Source organism: Hippocampus guttulatus, chromosome 4, assembly GCF_054856545.1.
Source record: "Hippocampus guttulatus isolate MCC_2025c chromosome 4, RoL_Hgut_1.0, whole genome shotgun sequence".
Taxonomy (NCBI): domain Eukaryota; kingdom Metazoa; phylum Chordata; class Actinopteri; order Syngnathiformes; family Syngnathidae; genus Hippocampus; species Hippocampus guttulatus.
In genome coordinates this window covers 2165117-2179852 of record NC_141264.1, presented here as the reverse complement: position 1 = coordinate 2179852, position 14736 = coordinate 2165117, and the positions used below count along the sequence as shown (strand labels likewise).

Below are 14736 nucleotides of genomic sequence, written 5' to 3'. Positions count from 1 at the left end.
GGGGCAAAAAAAAAAAAAAAAAAAAGAGCACATAGATTCATAAAATGGTGGCATATGTTGTGGTACAGGATCACTTAAAGCTCTATGCCGATACAAATTGCTCGGAGAGGGGTGAGATACACTCGAGACCAGGGGTCAGCAACCTTTTTGAAACTAAGGGGTCACCAACCTTTTTGAAACTAAGAGCTACTTATTGGGTACTGATTAATGCTCTTGGCTTCCAGTTTGATATAAACTACCTACTAACCAAAATACCTTCAAGAATGTTTTATTATTATTGTGTGTTGTATTATTATTAATAATTAATGTAAAAACATTGATCATGTTAATGACTTATCACAATAATAGGAAGCATAAATATCATATACAAAACTTAACTTTTGTAAATCTCTCCCAGTGTTTACATTTAAAATGACCTCTACAGCAATCCGAGAAAGTCACAATGTCCTGTCACTGGTGAGATATTTTTAGAACAGACCCTACAATCAATCAATTAACCAACACGTGTATGTGCGTGTGTGTGTGTGTGTGTGTGTATAGTTGGAGACGGTGGTTCGAATCCCGCTTGGGGCAAAAATGAGCACATAAGACCATCCAGTGTGGGTCCTTGGGCAAGATCCTTCACGCGAATGCCTACCTCATACAATGATGAGAGACAATAAAACGAATGACATGCAGACAGCTGTCAGACGTCGCCCGGCCAAACAAGGTCTGCGTCAGGTGCTGGGGAACCCGAGCACCTTGATGAAAAACGGGCTACTGGAACAAAGCGGAGATGGGCGAGATGCGATAACATGGCTCTGTTGAAATGCTACTACTCAAGCAACCCGAGTCAGAGGGGTTACATGCAGAGAATGTGGGCTAAATGGTTACTTCGAAACCCACAGTCACGGTTGACCACGAAACAACGAGTAGCTCAGTGTTCCAACATCCACAAACGGCAACTGCTGTCACAACTTGAGATTGATGAGGTACAACGCAGGTTCCATGGTGAAGGGCCCCAGGCTGCCAGATCAGAGGAGGAGGTCATACCAGAGATTGGGAGGTCAGCCCCAATGAATGAAATGCTGAGCGAGGTAGCAACTGACCTGAAAGCTAAGATCATGGCGAGAATGAAAGCTGGGCAACCTAGAAACCGATTACAACGGTGAAGTACCACCTGAAAGTCTCATGGAAAGTGTGAATGCAGCACTGAGGGCGATCCCTACCGTAACAATCACGGAAACCAATGAGCTGATATACGCTTCCGCATCAGTGATCCTAGAGATGCTTGGCTATAAGAGCAACCATGGAAACCATGAGATACGTTACCCACCATGGAAAAGACGGTTGGAGGCTAAGATCAAGGCGGCTCGGAAAGATGTGAGTCAATTGACGGAGGCCCAGAGAGGCGTGATGAAAAGGCCGATACCCGAGAGGTACATCCAGATGACCATACCTGAAGCACTCGAAACTGCCAAACAAAGGCTCCAAGCCTTGTCCAGCCGCCTAAAGCGGTACACGAAAGAGAATGAGGCCAGACGAATAAACAGGCTGTTCGCAACACAACCTGCAAAAGTGTATGCTCAGTGGCACGGGTCCTAACAACAGTGCTGACCCACCAAGACTGGAAACTGAAAGGTACTGGAAAGGCATATGTGAGAAGGAGGTTGCACATAACAGCAGTGCACAATGGCTGGTGACCATAAGAGAGGAGCACAGCAACCTCCCTGAACAGAACCCAGTTACCATAACAGTGGCAGACATACAGGAAAGAGTCTCAGATATGAAGAACTGGACAGCACCACATGGTCCACACCTACTGGCGAAAGAAACTCACAGCACTCCATGAGCGCCTAGCAGCACAAATGAACCAGCTGCTGAGGGATGGGACTCACCCAGGATGGCTAACCGAAGGGTGAACGATCCTGATCATGAAGGATCCCTCAAAGGGTGCAGTCCCATCCAACTATCGGCCAATAACCTGTCTCTCCACAACATGGAAGCTCATGTCAGGCATCATTGCGGCTAAGATAATACATGAGCGAAGCACAGAAGGGCATTGGTAGAGATACCAGAGGAGCCAAACATTAGCTACTGGTTGACAGAACAGTCGCACAAGACTGCAGGTCCCGGCATACCAACCTGTGCACAGCCTGGATTGATTACAAGAAAGCCTATGACTCGATGCCACATACATGGATCACTGAATGCTTGGAGTTGTATAAGGTGAACAGGACCCTAAGAGCCTTCGCTGCGAACTCGATGAGGATGTGGAAAACCACACTTGAAGCCAATGGCAAGCCACTTACCCAAGTGTCCATCAAATGTGGCATATACCAAGGTGATGCACTCTCCCCACTGCTGTTCTGCATAGGACTGAACCCCCAAAGCCAAGTAATCACCAAGACAGGCCGCCTCAGAAATGGAGCTACGATCAGTCACCTCCTCTACATGGATGACATAAAGCTGTATGCTAAGAGCGAAAGGGACATAGATTCCCTGATCCACACAACCAGGATCTACAGCAGCGACATCGGGATGTCATTCGGGCTTGAGAAATGTAGTCGGATGGTGACTAAGAGAGGAAAGGTAGTCCGCACTGAAGGGGTCTCACTCCCTGAAGGAACAATAGCAGACATTGAGGACAGCTACAAGTACCTCGGTACCACAAGCCAATGGCAACCTCGAACTGGCAACAAGAAAAGCGGCTACGGCCAAATACCTCCAGCGAGTGAGGCAAGTCCTAAGAAGCCAGCTCAATGGCAAGAATAAGACCCGGGCAATAAACAGCTATGCCCTGCCAGTGATCAGATACCCTGCAGGAATAATAAGGTGGCCAAAGGAAGAGATTCAGACCACGGACGTTAAGACCCGAAAGCTCCTAACCATGCATGGAGGGTTCCATCCCAAATCCAGCACCCTGAGACTGTACGCAAGCTAAAAGGAAGGAGGCCGGGGACTAGTGAGTGTGGGAAAAACCTCCGAAGGTGGTGGAGAATGACAGAGCAAAGATCCTGTGGGACTTCCAGATCCAGACTGACAAGATGGTAATGGCGAACCAACCAGATATCGTTATCATAGATAAAGGGCAGAGGAAAGCCGTTGTAGTGGATGTCGCGGTCCCAAGTGATGGAAACATCAGAAAGAAGGAACACGAAAAACTCGAGAAATACCAAGGGCTCAGAGAGGAGCTGGAGAGAGCCTGGAAGGTAAAGGTGACAGTCGTGCCTGTGGTGGTCGGAGCACTCGGGGCAGTGACCCCCAAACTAGATGAGTGGTTGCAACAGATCCCGGGAACAACATCAGACATCTCAGTCCAGAAATGTGCAGTGCTGGGAACAGCAAGGATACTGCGCAGAACCCTCAAGCTTCCTGGCCTCTGGTAGAGGACCCGAGCTGAATGAGGGACGGACACCACCCGAGGGGTGAGACGAGGATTTTTTATTTTTTTTATACTGTATATATATATATATACAGTATATATATACATATATACTGGTACCACCCAGTGACAACTGTGAGACAATGTGCAAAATATCAAGCAGAGCTAAAGTGATCAGTGGTAGAATACAATATTATAACAGTTGTACAGTTGGTGCAGAAAATCATTGAAGCATTTTAAAGTGACCAGTAGCAGTGTTTGTAGTGCAAGAAGTGTGCAATTGTGCAGATGTCCTTGAGCGCTTTGAAGTGTCTGGTGCGGTGGAGTATACGTCAGTGACTGTTTAGGAAGTTAATGGCGAGAGGGAAGATGCTGTTTAAGTGTCTGCTGGATTTGGTGCGCATGGATGCGCACCAAATCCATCTCCCCTCAGCGACTGCCTGAGGGGAGAAGCTGGAAAAGGTGGTGGGGCAGGGTGCGGGGGATCCAGTAGGATTGTCCGTGCCCTTGTTTTGATTCTTGCAGTGTGCACGTCCTCAAGAGTGGGTAGGGCGGTGCCAATGACTTTTTACACCGTCCTAACTGTCCGTTGAAGTCAGATTTTGTCCTTTTTGTGTCAACAACAACAAGAAGTGTGAATGAATGCAAACAATAAAAATATAAATTTTCCTTACCTTTCTAAAATGTCTTTCAATTTGAGGATATTGTAACACTGAAGTAGGTACACCACATGTAGATTCGGTAGTTTCTGTAAACACACAACCCGCATTATTTCATTTACAATATTAAGCACATGATACCTGCTCGCTCGCTCCTCTGTGGAACATTTTCGACTCTTTCGTAAAATAAAAACTGCCTGCAATGTAATACAGACCGATCGAAACAATTGGCAAGCAGACATGAAAGAAAACGATATTTTTGAGCAAAATATAACAGACTTTCAGAAATAAAAGTTATTGAAAAGAATCATGTGCAGTCTACACTAAATGTCAACACACCTGATCATTCATGTACCCCTGCCAGAGCCCCTTGGGGCAGAGGGCTCCATGAATTATCAGTTCTCTGGTAGACTCCAGCAGGACACCCAGTTGGACCTGGACACGTCAATAGACTTAGACAGAGGGAACAAACTCATAGTGGACATCAGGACAGACATGATATACTGTATCTTTCCAAGACAATATGAAGAACGATATTAATGACGTTCCAGGTCGAGTAAAGCTCCCTGTATTTTTATTTCGCATCTAGGAGTGAAGATACCACGATTTATGTAAATTTCGACCATTTTTAACAATATGTTCTCGTCAATGAGTGGCTTTTCAACTAAATTACCCGGAAGCACCCTTCAAACTGTAATACCTTGATATAAAAAGTCTAGATTCACAGATCAAAACTAGCAGACAGGAAGTTGCAAAGAAACCACAGTACACTTTCAGCAGAAGAAGTCGCACATCGATTTCATCATCATCTTTATAGTTCTGTTGTGAATGCACAGTTAAATGCTTGGCCCTGATGTTTGTCCAGTGAACACAACACGCATACACAGAGCTGCCAACCTGTAGAAACGCACTTTCCAGAAAAATTTGTCTGGATCTCCATATTTTTTAAAATGCTGTCAAGAACACCATAGGTCAGTTATTGCGGTGCATTTTATTGTGTAATAGCATTAAAAGAATTTTTTGAATACTGTTCAATTGCACAACATTATTATTCTATAATCAGTCATTCGTAAATTATGACACGAGTGATGCTTTTCATCACCAAGATGAGAGTATAAAAGTGATTGAAATGGTAAATCGCATTAAATGTTGATTAAATGTTGTTTTTATCAATCACCGTAAAATAGTTGAGTTGACTCTCTCATTGTCTAATAATCCACAAAAAAGATTTTAAGGACTTTAACTCAGGAAAAAGAAAAGGCTTAAGAAATTCAAATTTTTTTAGTTGATAAATACTCATATTCAAAATCTCTGATGGGAAATATTAATAGAGTGAGCTAATCTTGTTAGATCATTGTGACATATTCAAGAAGCGGAAAAAAGTGTCCTAAAGTACAGAACATAACTCACATTTTGTTAAAATTGAACTACCAATAGTAGCAGGGTGTCTGGGGAAGCAGGCATGCCTATAGTTTGCCTTGGGCAGGAGCCGCTACAGCCCTGGGCTGAGCAAGCCCAAGTCTGATTAGCGGCTCGTCCATACAAACGGACCAGTGTGCAGAGGAGGGATGGGTGATTATGTAAAAAAGAATAATCTTGATTATTATGATGGATATTAACGATTCTAATAAACATGAGGGGTGTAACAATACATCGGTTTAATGGATGTATGGATATGTCTGCGCCGCGGCCCAGTTTCATCGGATGCCACTGGATTAGTGCACATTGATGCTGGCCACATTGGTGCTTTTAAAATAAAGTCTACTGAAAAAAAATATTTTATTTGGAGCTACCTTTAATTAGTACAGGTTGATTTACTGAAAAGCCATTGGTACTGTATTAAAAATGTTGAATCAAAACATCGAATTGTCCTTCATTCTATGCAATTATATTGTTAAAAAAACAACAACGACATATCGATCGTGTAGAATCACTAGGCCTTGTATCGATAGGTATCGTACCGGTCTAAAAATGTCTTGTTACACCCCCGATAAACATGAATATTCACTCATTTCAAAACTTCGACGGCATTCAGGAATATTCACTGAGAGCACTCTTCTTCACTCTGATCATTTAGAAACTCATTGCGTTGTTCCAATGTGCCGTTCGGTTTTTCACTGGGCCAAAAAAGGTGGCACAGATGAAACCCGATCAAGCACAAGCTGCTGATTGGTTTATAATATAGGGTGTGTTCTAAAATGAATGGGAGGGGAACGTGCTCTGCCTCGTGATGGGCAAAGTGAAGCCAGACATTGTCTCTCATGTATCAGCCAATATTTCATTCCTTGATGTTTCCTTCATTTTACCTCATTAAGGACCCCTGCTGCACAGTGAGCAGTAATAATAATAATAATAATAATAATAATACATTTTATTTATGAGCGCCTTTTAAAACACTCAAGGACACTTTGCAACCAAGAACAGAAACAATAAAACCACAGATAAAATTATACATAATAAAAGAAGAGATTAATTAAAATTGATTATGCAATTTTGAATAGGTGGGTTTTGCGGTGGCATTTGAATGTAGGAAGAGAATCAATATTGCAGATTTTGGATGGAAGTGAGTTCCAGAGTTTGGGGGCAGAGCGGCTGAAAGCTCTGCACCCCCATCATGCTGAGACGGGCAGAGGGTACACAGAGGTGGAGGGAAGATGAGGACCTGAGGGAATGAGAGGGAACTGAAATTTGAAGGTCAGACAGGTAGGGAGGGAGGGGGTGAGGTTATGGATGGCTTTAAATTTATAGAGAAGTATTTTGAAGTTGATTCTAAGTTCGACAGGAAGCCAGTGGAGCTATCGGAGGATGGGGGTGATGTGATAAACGTCAAATATTTAGCTGTAAGCATAACGTAATTTTTTTTTAAATTAATTTCATTACATTACATATATTCTAGGTACCTCGACTAGTCTAAACAGGGCCTTCTAAATAATAATGTGTTTGACAGAAAGTGGCAAAATGGTCACCCCCTGAGATGGATAAAATGCGTGGAATTTGTCACTTAGATTGCATAAACACACTACTAAAGAGAATGGTGTGTTTGTAGACTAGTAAGGCTGCATAGAACATCCCTTTCATGAAATTCTACCAACCCAAATTACTGCAGTGATGAATGACCAGACAATAATAAATATAAAAATACAAACTCTCTGAGATGCCGTGAGAACTTCCCTCGTCTTGTCGCCCTCAATTCCAGTAATCCCTTTCAGTCTCTCCAGCACGAATTTCACTGAGAGAGTTACTAACGGGACACCAAGCTGCCCAGCTTGCTGTCTCAACCCACACACTGTGAAGAAAAAACTCAATCACAAGAGGCATCACACCCATTATGTTTGTTTAACACACTGGTATTGTGCTTTTCCAAAAAAAATCTGTCAACCTGAATATTCAGAACACTTTATTCATGACAAGCTATTTACACAATAGTGACTTGGTCCAAGGATGCTTTAACAAGGCTGTGAAGTAACTGAGGATCAATTCTGCAACTTTCAAGTGAAGAGAACATGTTATTCAAAAGCTGAATCATCCATTATAATTTAGGGCTGCACGATACAGTGGTACCTCTACTTACAAAGGTATCTTCATACGAAATTTTCAAGTTACAAAAAACCTCAACAGGAAACTATTGCCTCTTGTTACGAAAGAAAATTCAAGATACGAAAGGTAAAAATACAGTTTGGTCAGCTAGTCGCAGCTCCGAGTTTCCTGAACGCAACATACTTATAGCTGCTCTGCCATTGGCTATTACCTAGCATCTTCCTGGCATCCCTTTAGCGAAGAGGAACCTCTACCGAATGTGTCGATGTCTGTAGATAGATATGTGTTGATGCAGCGTCTTCGTCATTCGCCTCTCGGGCCATGAGGTGTCTGATAGTTTTTTGTTTTTACGTAAATGTGAATCCCCAGAAAAACTGTTCACCAGTCGGGCGATCGCTCTCTCTGCTGATGTTTGCCTTGGACATTTTCGAAGAATTGTTAAAAGTCGACAAAAGCAGACATCCTGTGCTCAGTTCTTTACAACAGTGTTTTTCAATCCTTTTCACGCCAAGGCGCATTTCTTTCATTGAAAAAATCCCGCGGCACACCACTACCTAAAAATGTGAAGAAAAAAAAACTTATTTTAACAATTAAGTGTTATATTGTTACTATAGAAGTTTTTTTTTAAACACTGAAAATTAACGTAATATTATAACGCATTGAATAGGAATCAAATGAACATCAATCCAATATTTGGTGCATTTGTTTTAATGGCAAGTAAAATATAGTCAATTAGAACTTTAACTTGATCAGGGTCGAATTTTTTTTCTCCCGGTCGTTTGCGCTCTCCCGCAACATTTTACCAATCACTTTTCCCATCTTGAGTCTTTGTATAATTCCAACATCATTCAAATGACTTTTCTGCTGAATATGTCGCTTAAGGTAGTCCAGCTTCCATTTAGTCCGTATTTTTCCATCTGAAAATTTGCTTACAGCTTAAGCTTTGCTGCATGTTTTGCGGAGCAGACCTTTCGCACAACTTTCATTTATTGTGCAATAATCTAATTGTAGAATGTATTTGTAACATATTTTGATGCATTTTTATGCTTGACAAAACATTTATGTCTGAATTTTGCAACGCATTAGGGCATTTACATGGAAAACATGTCTCCACTTACAAAGTTTTCTAGTCAAATTTCTTCCAGAACCAATTAATTTCATAAGTATAGGTACCACTGTATTGGAAAACCATGCGATATGCAATGCAGGTGTTGAATATTGTGATCGATATTATTGCAATATTTAACATGCGGCAAAATTAGAAGGACCAATGTATTATTGGCTAATTAATTATAGAAACTTTTTCAGATTCAGATTCAGAAAACTTTATTTATCCCCGTGGTGCAATTAGAGTTGAATGTTCATCATTAGTTATTTCATGCCTTGATACTGTTCACCTATTGGATGGCGATGCACATTTGAGGTTGCATCTGATAGGTCAAAGTCATGTGCGGGCCTATGTCACATAAAAACATTTTTAAATGATGCCAAGCCAAGAAACATAAGTCTTACCCAAAAGTGAACCTGCAATAGCGAATGAGATGCCTTCAGTCTGATTCATTTGCTCAGCTTTGTCAGTGTTGAAAGGATTGCTTGGATCTGGATTCTGGAAAAACAACAGTAACTACTCTTACATGTCACATGTCTGAACATGTCTCAAGCACACAAACAAAAGCCAGAACCACAAGATGACTATTTCTTATCACGCATTTTAATGTTTAATGTTATGAATTTAGGGCGGCCCGGTAGTCCAGTGGTTAGCACGTCGACTTCACAGTGCAGAGGTACCGGGTTCAATTCCACCTCCGGCCTCCCTGTGTGGAGTTTGCATGTTCTCCCCGGGCCTGCGTGGGTTTTCTCCGGGTACTCCGGTTTCCTCCCACATTCCAAAAAAAACATGCATGGCAGGCTGATTGAACACTCTAAATTGTCCCTAGGTGTGAGTGTGGGCGTGGATGGTTGTTTGTCTCTGTGTGCCCTGCGATTGGCTGGCAACCGATTCAGGGTGTCCCCGAAGACGGCTGGGATAGGCTCCAGCACCCCCCGCGACCCTAGTGAGGATCAAGCGGTTCGGAAAATGGATGGATGGATGGATGTTATGAACTTCTTATGGACACCAGTCACTCACCCCAATCTCCTTGAATAGGCTGCAGAGATCCTGTTGCTGCTCTAACAGCTGGATCGCTGCCTCCTGCAGCTGACCATCTCCTTGCTTCAGTCTTTTTACAACACGACCAGCTGGGAACGTAATTAGCCAGATGAGCCACAACATGCGCTGACATTTTCCAGATGTTCAAAATATATGGCGCTCACACAATAAAACTTGACCATATGACGTAATTGCTCATTTCAATTTATTTGGGAGCATATTTTTAAAAAATCTTTACGTTGATATGGGTCACACGTTACTTTATTGAGTCATCCTCATCCCCATCGCAGGAAGAGTAAGATTTTTTTTCTTTCAAAGAGACCGCGCCGAATGTCAAACAACTAGTCATAATGGTTATTGCCGAGCCTTGTCCAAGATTGATTTTGACTACATTCTCAGGCAGGCTAAGGGTATTTGTAACACTAAAGTTGCTTGTTACTCACCGAGAAGACTCGACACAATTCTTTTCTGAGAGACACGGTCACGCGAAGCACTCAGTGACATTTCAGTAAACTACTGAATGGACTTGCTGCTTCTAAAACCTTTTAATTTAGGTCGCGCTATGACGCTCACAGTTTCTATGACTGACCGTGCCTTGTAACCATCTTCTGTACTATGTAGTTGACCTTTGCAACTTTATGAAAATGTATGAAAACTGGTACGGTTCATCTTGTCCTCCATGTTTTCTCCCCACCGCTCTGGCGCTCTTCTCTCTCATTGGCTAATGCCAAAGCCAATCAGCGTTGAGGATCTGGCAAGCCGCTTTCGTGACTTCAACCAGAGAGAACCTTTCCTCATTGAGGACGTATATACACAGCCACCATTTTGAACCGGGAGAACGGGGCACATTTACAGATACAGGATAGAGCCTTTCCTGATTTATGACGTGCAACACAGCCACCATTTTGAACCGGGTCCCCGGCCATTTACAGAGTAGCCTTTGCTGACTGAGAACGTGCATAACAAACCAACATTTTGAATAGCCTACACTCGACGGCGTTTAAATGTTTGGTACAATGATCGTCTTAAATTAGTCAATTAATATTCACCACCAAATTTTTGAATATTGTTTAACATCGTTTGAAAAGTGTGAATTTTAGAAAAGTATCATTTTTTCCTTAAGATCCTTCTTTAGGTGATTACGTATATAACAAGTTACAGCTGAACAGTTCTTGTAAAATAGTAGTAACACTATGCAACATTAAGTTTACTTTTTCAAGCACCTTTATACTCAAATATTGTGATAAAAGCATCACTAATATCACACTCCCATTGATTATCGTTTTAATGTTATAACATTTATTATTATCACAAACTTACCATTTACGTACATTGATTTCAATTTGGGCCAATTTACAACATAAAACGTGGCATGAATTCCGAATCAATTCTTACCAACTACAATGAATTTTATTCATGTCACAATATTCACGATTCAATGATGTCCTTCGTTTCAATATAAAAGTGGTGTGACATTTTTTGTAACGTAGCTACTTCATGTAGCGTGTTATTATTTCAGGTTTAGAAATAATGGTTTGGCCGCCGTGTGCATATCTCATGTTATAACCGTGGTCCAAGAAATTCTCAGGGATTTGATGTGAATGCTCACGCGCACAGACAATTAGAGGGAACATTGCAGAACAGTACAACATGTCTATGAGATTAACATATTAGACAAACAAAATATATGGCATTATACACGCATTAGACCAGGGGTGTCAAACATACGGCCCATGAACCGGCCCCCAAGGAGGTTCGATCCGGCCCGCGGAATCATTTAAAAGTGAAAAAAAATGCATTAAAGACACAGAATGAATATTTTGAATAAAATGCAATTCATGGATTATCCGCTAGGGAGCACACTGTTTTGATCACAGTAGAAGACAAACATTGTTTTGATCGGGGAAGAAACAGCAGTCTCAGTCTGTCACCAAGATAGACCCAACGCAGCAAATGATATGAAGGCGCCAATCAACGCTTCTTGAGACCAAAACAAAGGAAAGAGATGATATTTTGGTGATTCATAGCACAATATGGTGTAATGTTAATGGTTCGGCCCACTTGACATCTACCAAGTCTGTATGTGGCCCCGGTACTTCTGCACTGTGAGGTCGACGCACTAACCCAGGGGTCGGCAACCCAAAATGTTGAAAGAGCCATATAGGACAAAAAATAAATAAAAAATATGTCTGGAGCCGCAAAAAAATAAAAGCCTTCTATAAAATGTACAATGAAGGTAACACATGCTGAATGTATGTAGGAGACTGGACTGTCTCAGAATTGTTTATGTTATTCATTCCTTTGTTGTGTGTTCACAAACGCCCCCGTAGAATTTATTTTGTGATTTCCTCGCTTGATTTTCTGTTTTGGTGTGTTTTCTTAGTGTCATTGAAGTGATCATTAATTTCCGTTTTTCGGAGGCTGTCTTTGAACGCCTCTCGAGTCAAACGAGAGGAGAGAAGGGATGGAGTCGGATGCAGATGTGTCTGTTTGTCGAGACTGTTAAAAGCATGAATAAAGTGTACGTTTTAAAAAACCAACACCACACCTCTCCTTTCAGAGCTGCAACATGTATCTATATCTACACTGTAAATGAGCTGTATTAGCCTACTATCAAAATGACTACGTTTGCTACAATTACACAATGAGCCTTCACGATTAAATGTTTTTCCTTCCGTGCAGAGTATTCTGTAGAGCAGGGCTGCCCAACTTTTTTTGACCTAAGATCTACTTTTCGTTCAACCAACCTACCGCGATCGACCAGTGCATACACAACACACTTACAGACACATGCCTACCTACTTTCGTTGAGATCTGACGCGGCGGCATGGGACCCACTTTTGCAGCGTTTTTGACTATCGCAGCTCACGTGTACCGTTTTAAAAATGCTTTTCACGGCCCTCCAGATTCTCTTTGCCAGTACCCTCTGTGAATTGTACATGAAACACCATTATTTATTTATTTATTTGGCAACAGCCACCTGCCTTGCATCCCACCCTGCTAATAGAAAAACGTGTGTTGCAGGCTATGATGCAAATCTTTCTTGACAGAAACGTTGACATGTAATATTTATTCTACACATACACATTTTTACAGCATTGGGAATGTTTGTGTCACGATTTTACTCCTACAGAAACCTTAATTAAAACTAAAAAATTAATTTCCCTCCCACATCTTTTTCCATTTTCAAACATTTTTTTCTAAAGCTCAGGGGAGCCACTAGATGGCGCTAAAGAGCCGCGTGTTGCCGAACCCTGCGCTAACCACTGGCCCGCCGGGCCGCATACATATACAGTACTGTGTATTGTATTAAAGGCATTCGTTATTGGTTTGGGGAAGCAGGAAGTTATGGATTATGTCTAGTAGAAACAAGTTATCATGCATCCTTACTTTCAAAGCTTTGATTTATGCTTCAGTCAATTTAACACTGCTCAATAATGTGATAGCATCCATTCATCCATCCATCCGTCTTCTTCCGCTTATCCGGGGCCGGGTCGCGGGGGCAACAGCTTTAGCAGGGAAGCCCAGACTTCCCTCTCCCTAGCTACTTCTTCCAGCTCTCCCCGGGGGATCCCGAGGCGTTCCCAGGCCAGCTGGGTGACATAGTCACTCCAGCGTGTCCTGGGTCTTCCTCGGGGTCTCCTCCCGGTGGGACATGCCCGGAACACCTCACCAGGGAGGCGTTCAGGAGGCATCCGAATCAGATGCCCAAGCCACCTCATCTGGCTCCTCTCGATGTGGAGGAGAAGCGGCTCGACTCTGAGCCCCTCCCGGATGACCGAGCTTCTCACCTTATCTCTAAGGGAGAGCCCGGACAACCTGCGGAGAAAACTCATTTCGGCCGCTTGTATCCGGGATCTCGTTCTTTCGGTCACGACCCATAGCTCGTGACCATAGATGAGGGTTGGAACGTAGATCGACCGGTAAATTGAGAGCTTCACCCTTTGGCTCAGCTCCTTCTTCACCACGACAGACCGATACAACGTCCGCATCACAGCAGACGCTGCATCGATCTCTCGCTCCCTCCTGCCCTCACTCGTGAACAAGACCCCAAGATACTTAAACTCCTCCACTTGGGGCAAGATCTCTCCCCTGACCCGGAGGGGGCACTCCACCCTTTTCCGACTGAGGACCATGGTTTCAGATTTGGAGGTGCTGATTTTCATCCCAACCGCTTCACACTCGGCTGCGAAACGCTCCAGTGAGAGTTGGAGAGCCCTGTTTGAAGGAGCCAACAGCACCACATCATCTGCAAAAAGCAAGGATGCAATACTGAGGCCACCAAAACGGACGCCCTCAACGCTTCGGCTGCGCCTAGAAATTCTGTCCATAAAGATTATGAACAGAATCGGCGACAAAGGGCAGCCTTGGCGGAGTCCTACCCTCACTGGAAACGATTCCGACTTACTGCCGGCAATGCGAACCAAATTCTGACATCGGTGGTATAGTGACCGAATAGCCCGTATCAGGGGGTTCGGTACCCCATACCCACGAAGCACCCCCCACAGAACTCCCCGAGGGACACGGTCAAACGCCTTCTCCAAGTCCACAAAACACATGTAGACTGTTTGGGTGAATTCCCACATACCCTCGAGGACCCTGCTAAGGGTGTAGAGCTGGTCCACTGTTCCACGGCCGGGACGAAAACCACACTGCTCCTCCTCAATCTGAGGCTCGACTTCCTGACGGACCCTCCTCTCCAGCACCCCAGAATAGACCTTACCAGGGAGGCTGAGGAGTGTGATCCCTCTGTAGTTGGAACACACCCTCCGGTCCCCCTTTTTAAAAAGAGGGACTACCACCCCGGTCTGCCAATCCAGAGGCACTCTCCCCGTTGACCACGCGATGTTGCAGAGGCGTGTCAACCAGGACAGCCCCACAACATCCAGAGCCTTGAGGAACTCCGGGCGGATCTCATCCACCCCTGGGGCCTTGCCACTGAGGAGCTTTTTAACCACATCGGTGACTTCAACCACAGAGATAGGAGAGCCCACCTCAGGGTCCTCAGACTCTGCTTCCTCCAAGGA

General features: G+C 43.4%; 1 protein-coding gene across 1 annotated transcript in view; it reads right to left on the bottom strand.

The window, feature by feature from the left end:
• The window catches only part of fanca (FA complementation group A), a 61524-nt gene extending 51134 nt beyond the window's left edge, over positions 1 to 10390 (bottom strand). Inside the window, exons 1-6 of the mRNA XM_086108356.1 lie at positions 10153 to 10390; positions 9689 to 9798; positions 9073 to 9166; positions 7170 to 7309; positions 4363 to 4458; positions 4039 to 4112 (exon numbers count right to left, since the gene is read on the bottom strand). Of these exons, the coding sequence (XP_085964482.1) occupies positions 4039 to 4112; positions 4363 to 4458; positions 7170 to 7309; positions 9073 to 9166; positions 9689 to 9798; positions 10153 to 10213 (575 nt within the window). The 5' untranslated portion in view covers positions 10214 to 10390. The remainder of the gene's footprint in view (positions 1 to 4038; positions 4113 to 4362; positions 4459 to 7169; positions 7310 to 9072; positions 9167 to 9688; positions 9799 to 10152) is intronic.
• Positions 10391 to 14736: the final 4346 nt, after the last annotated feature.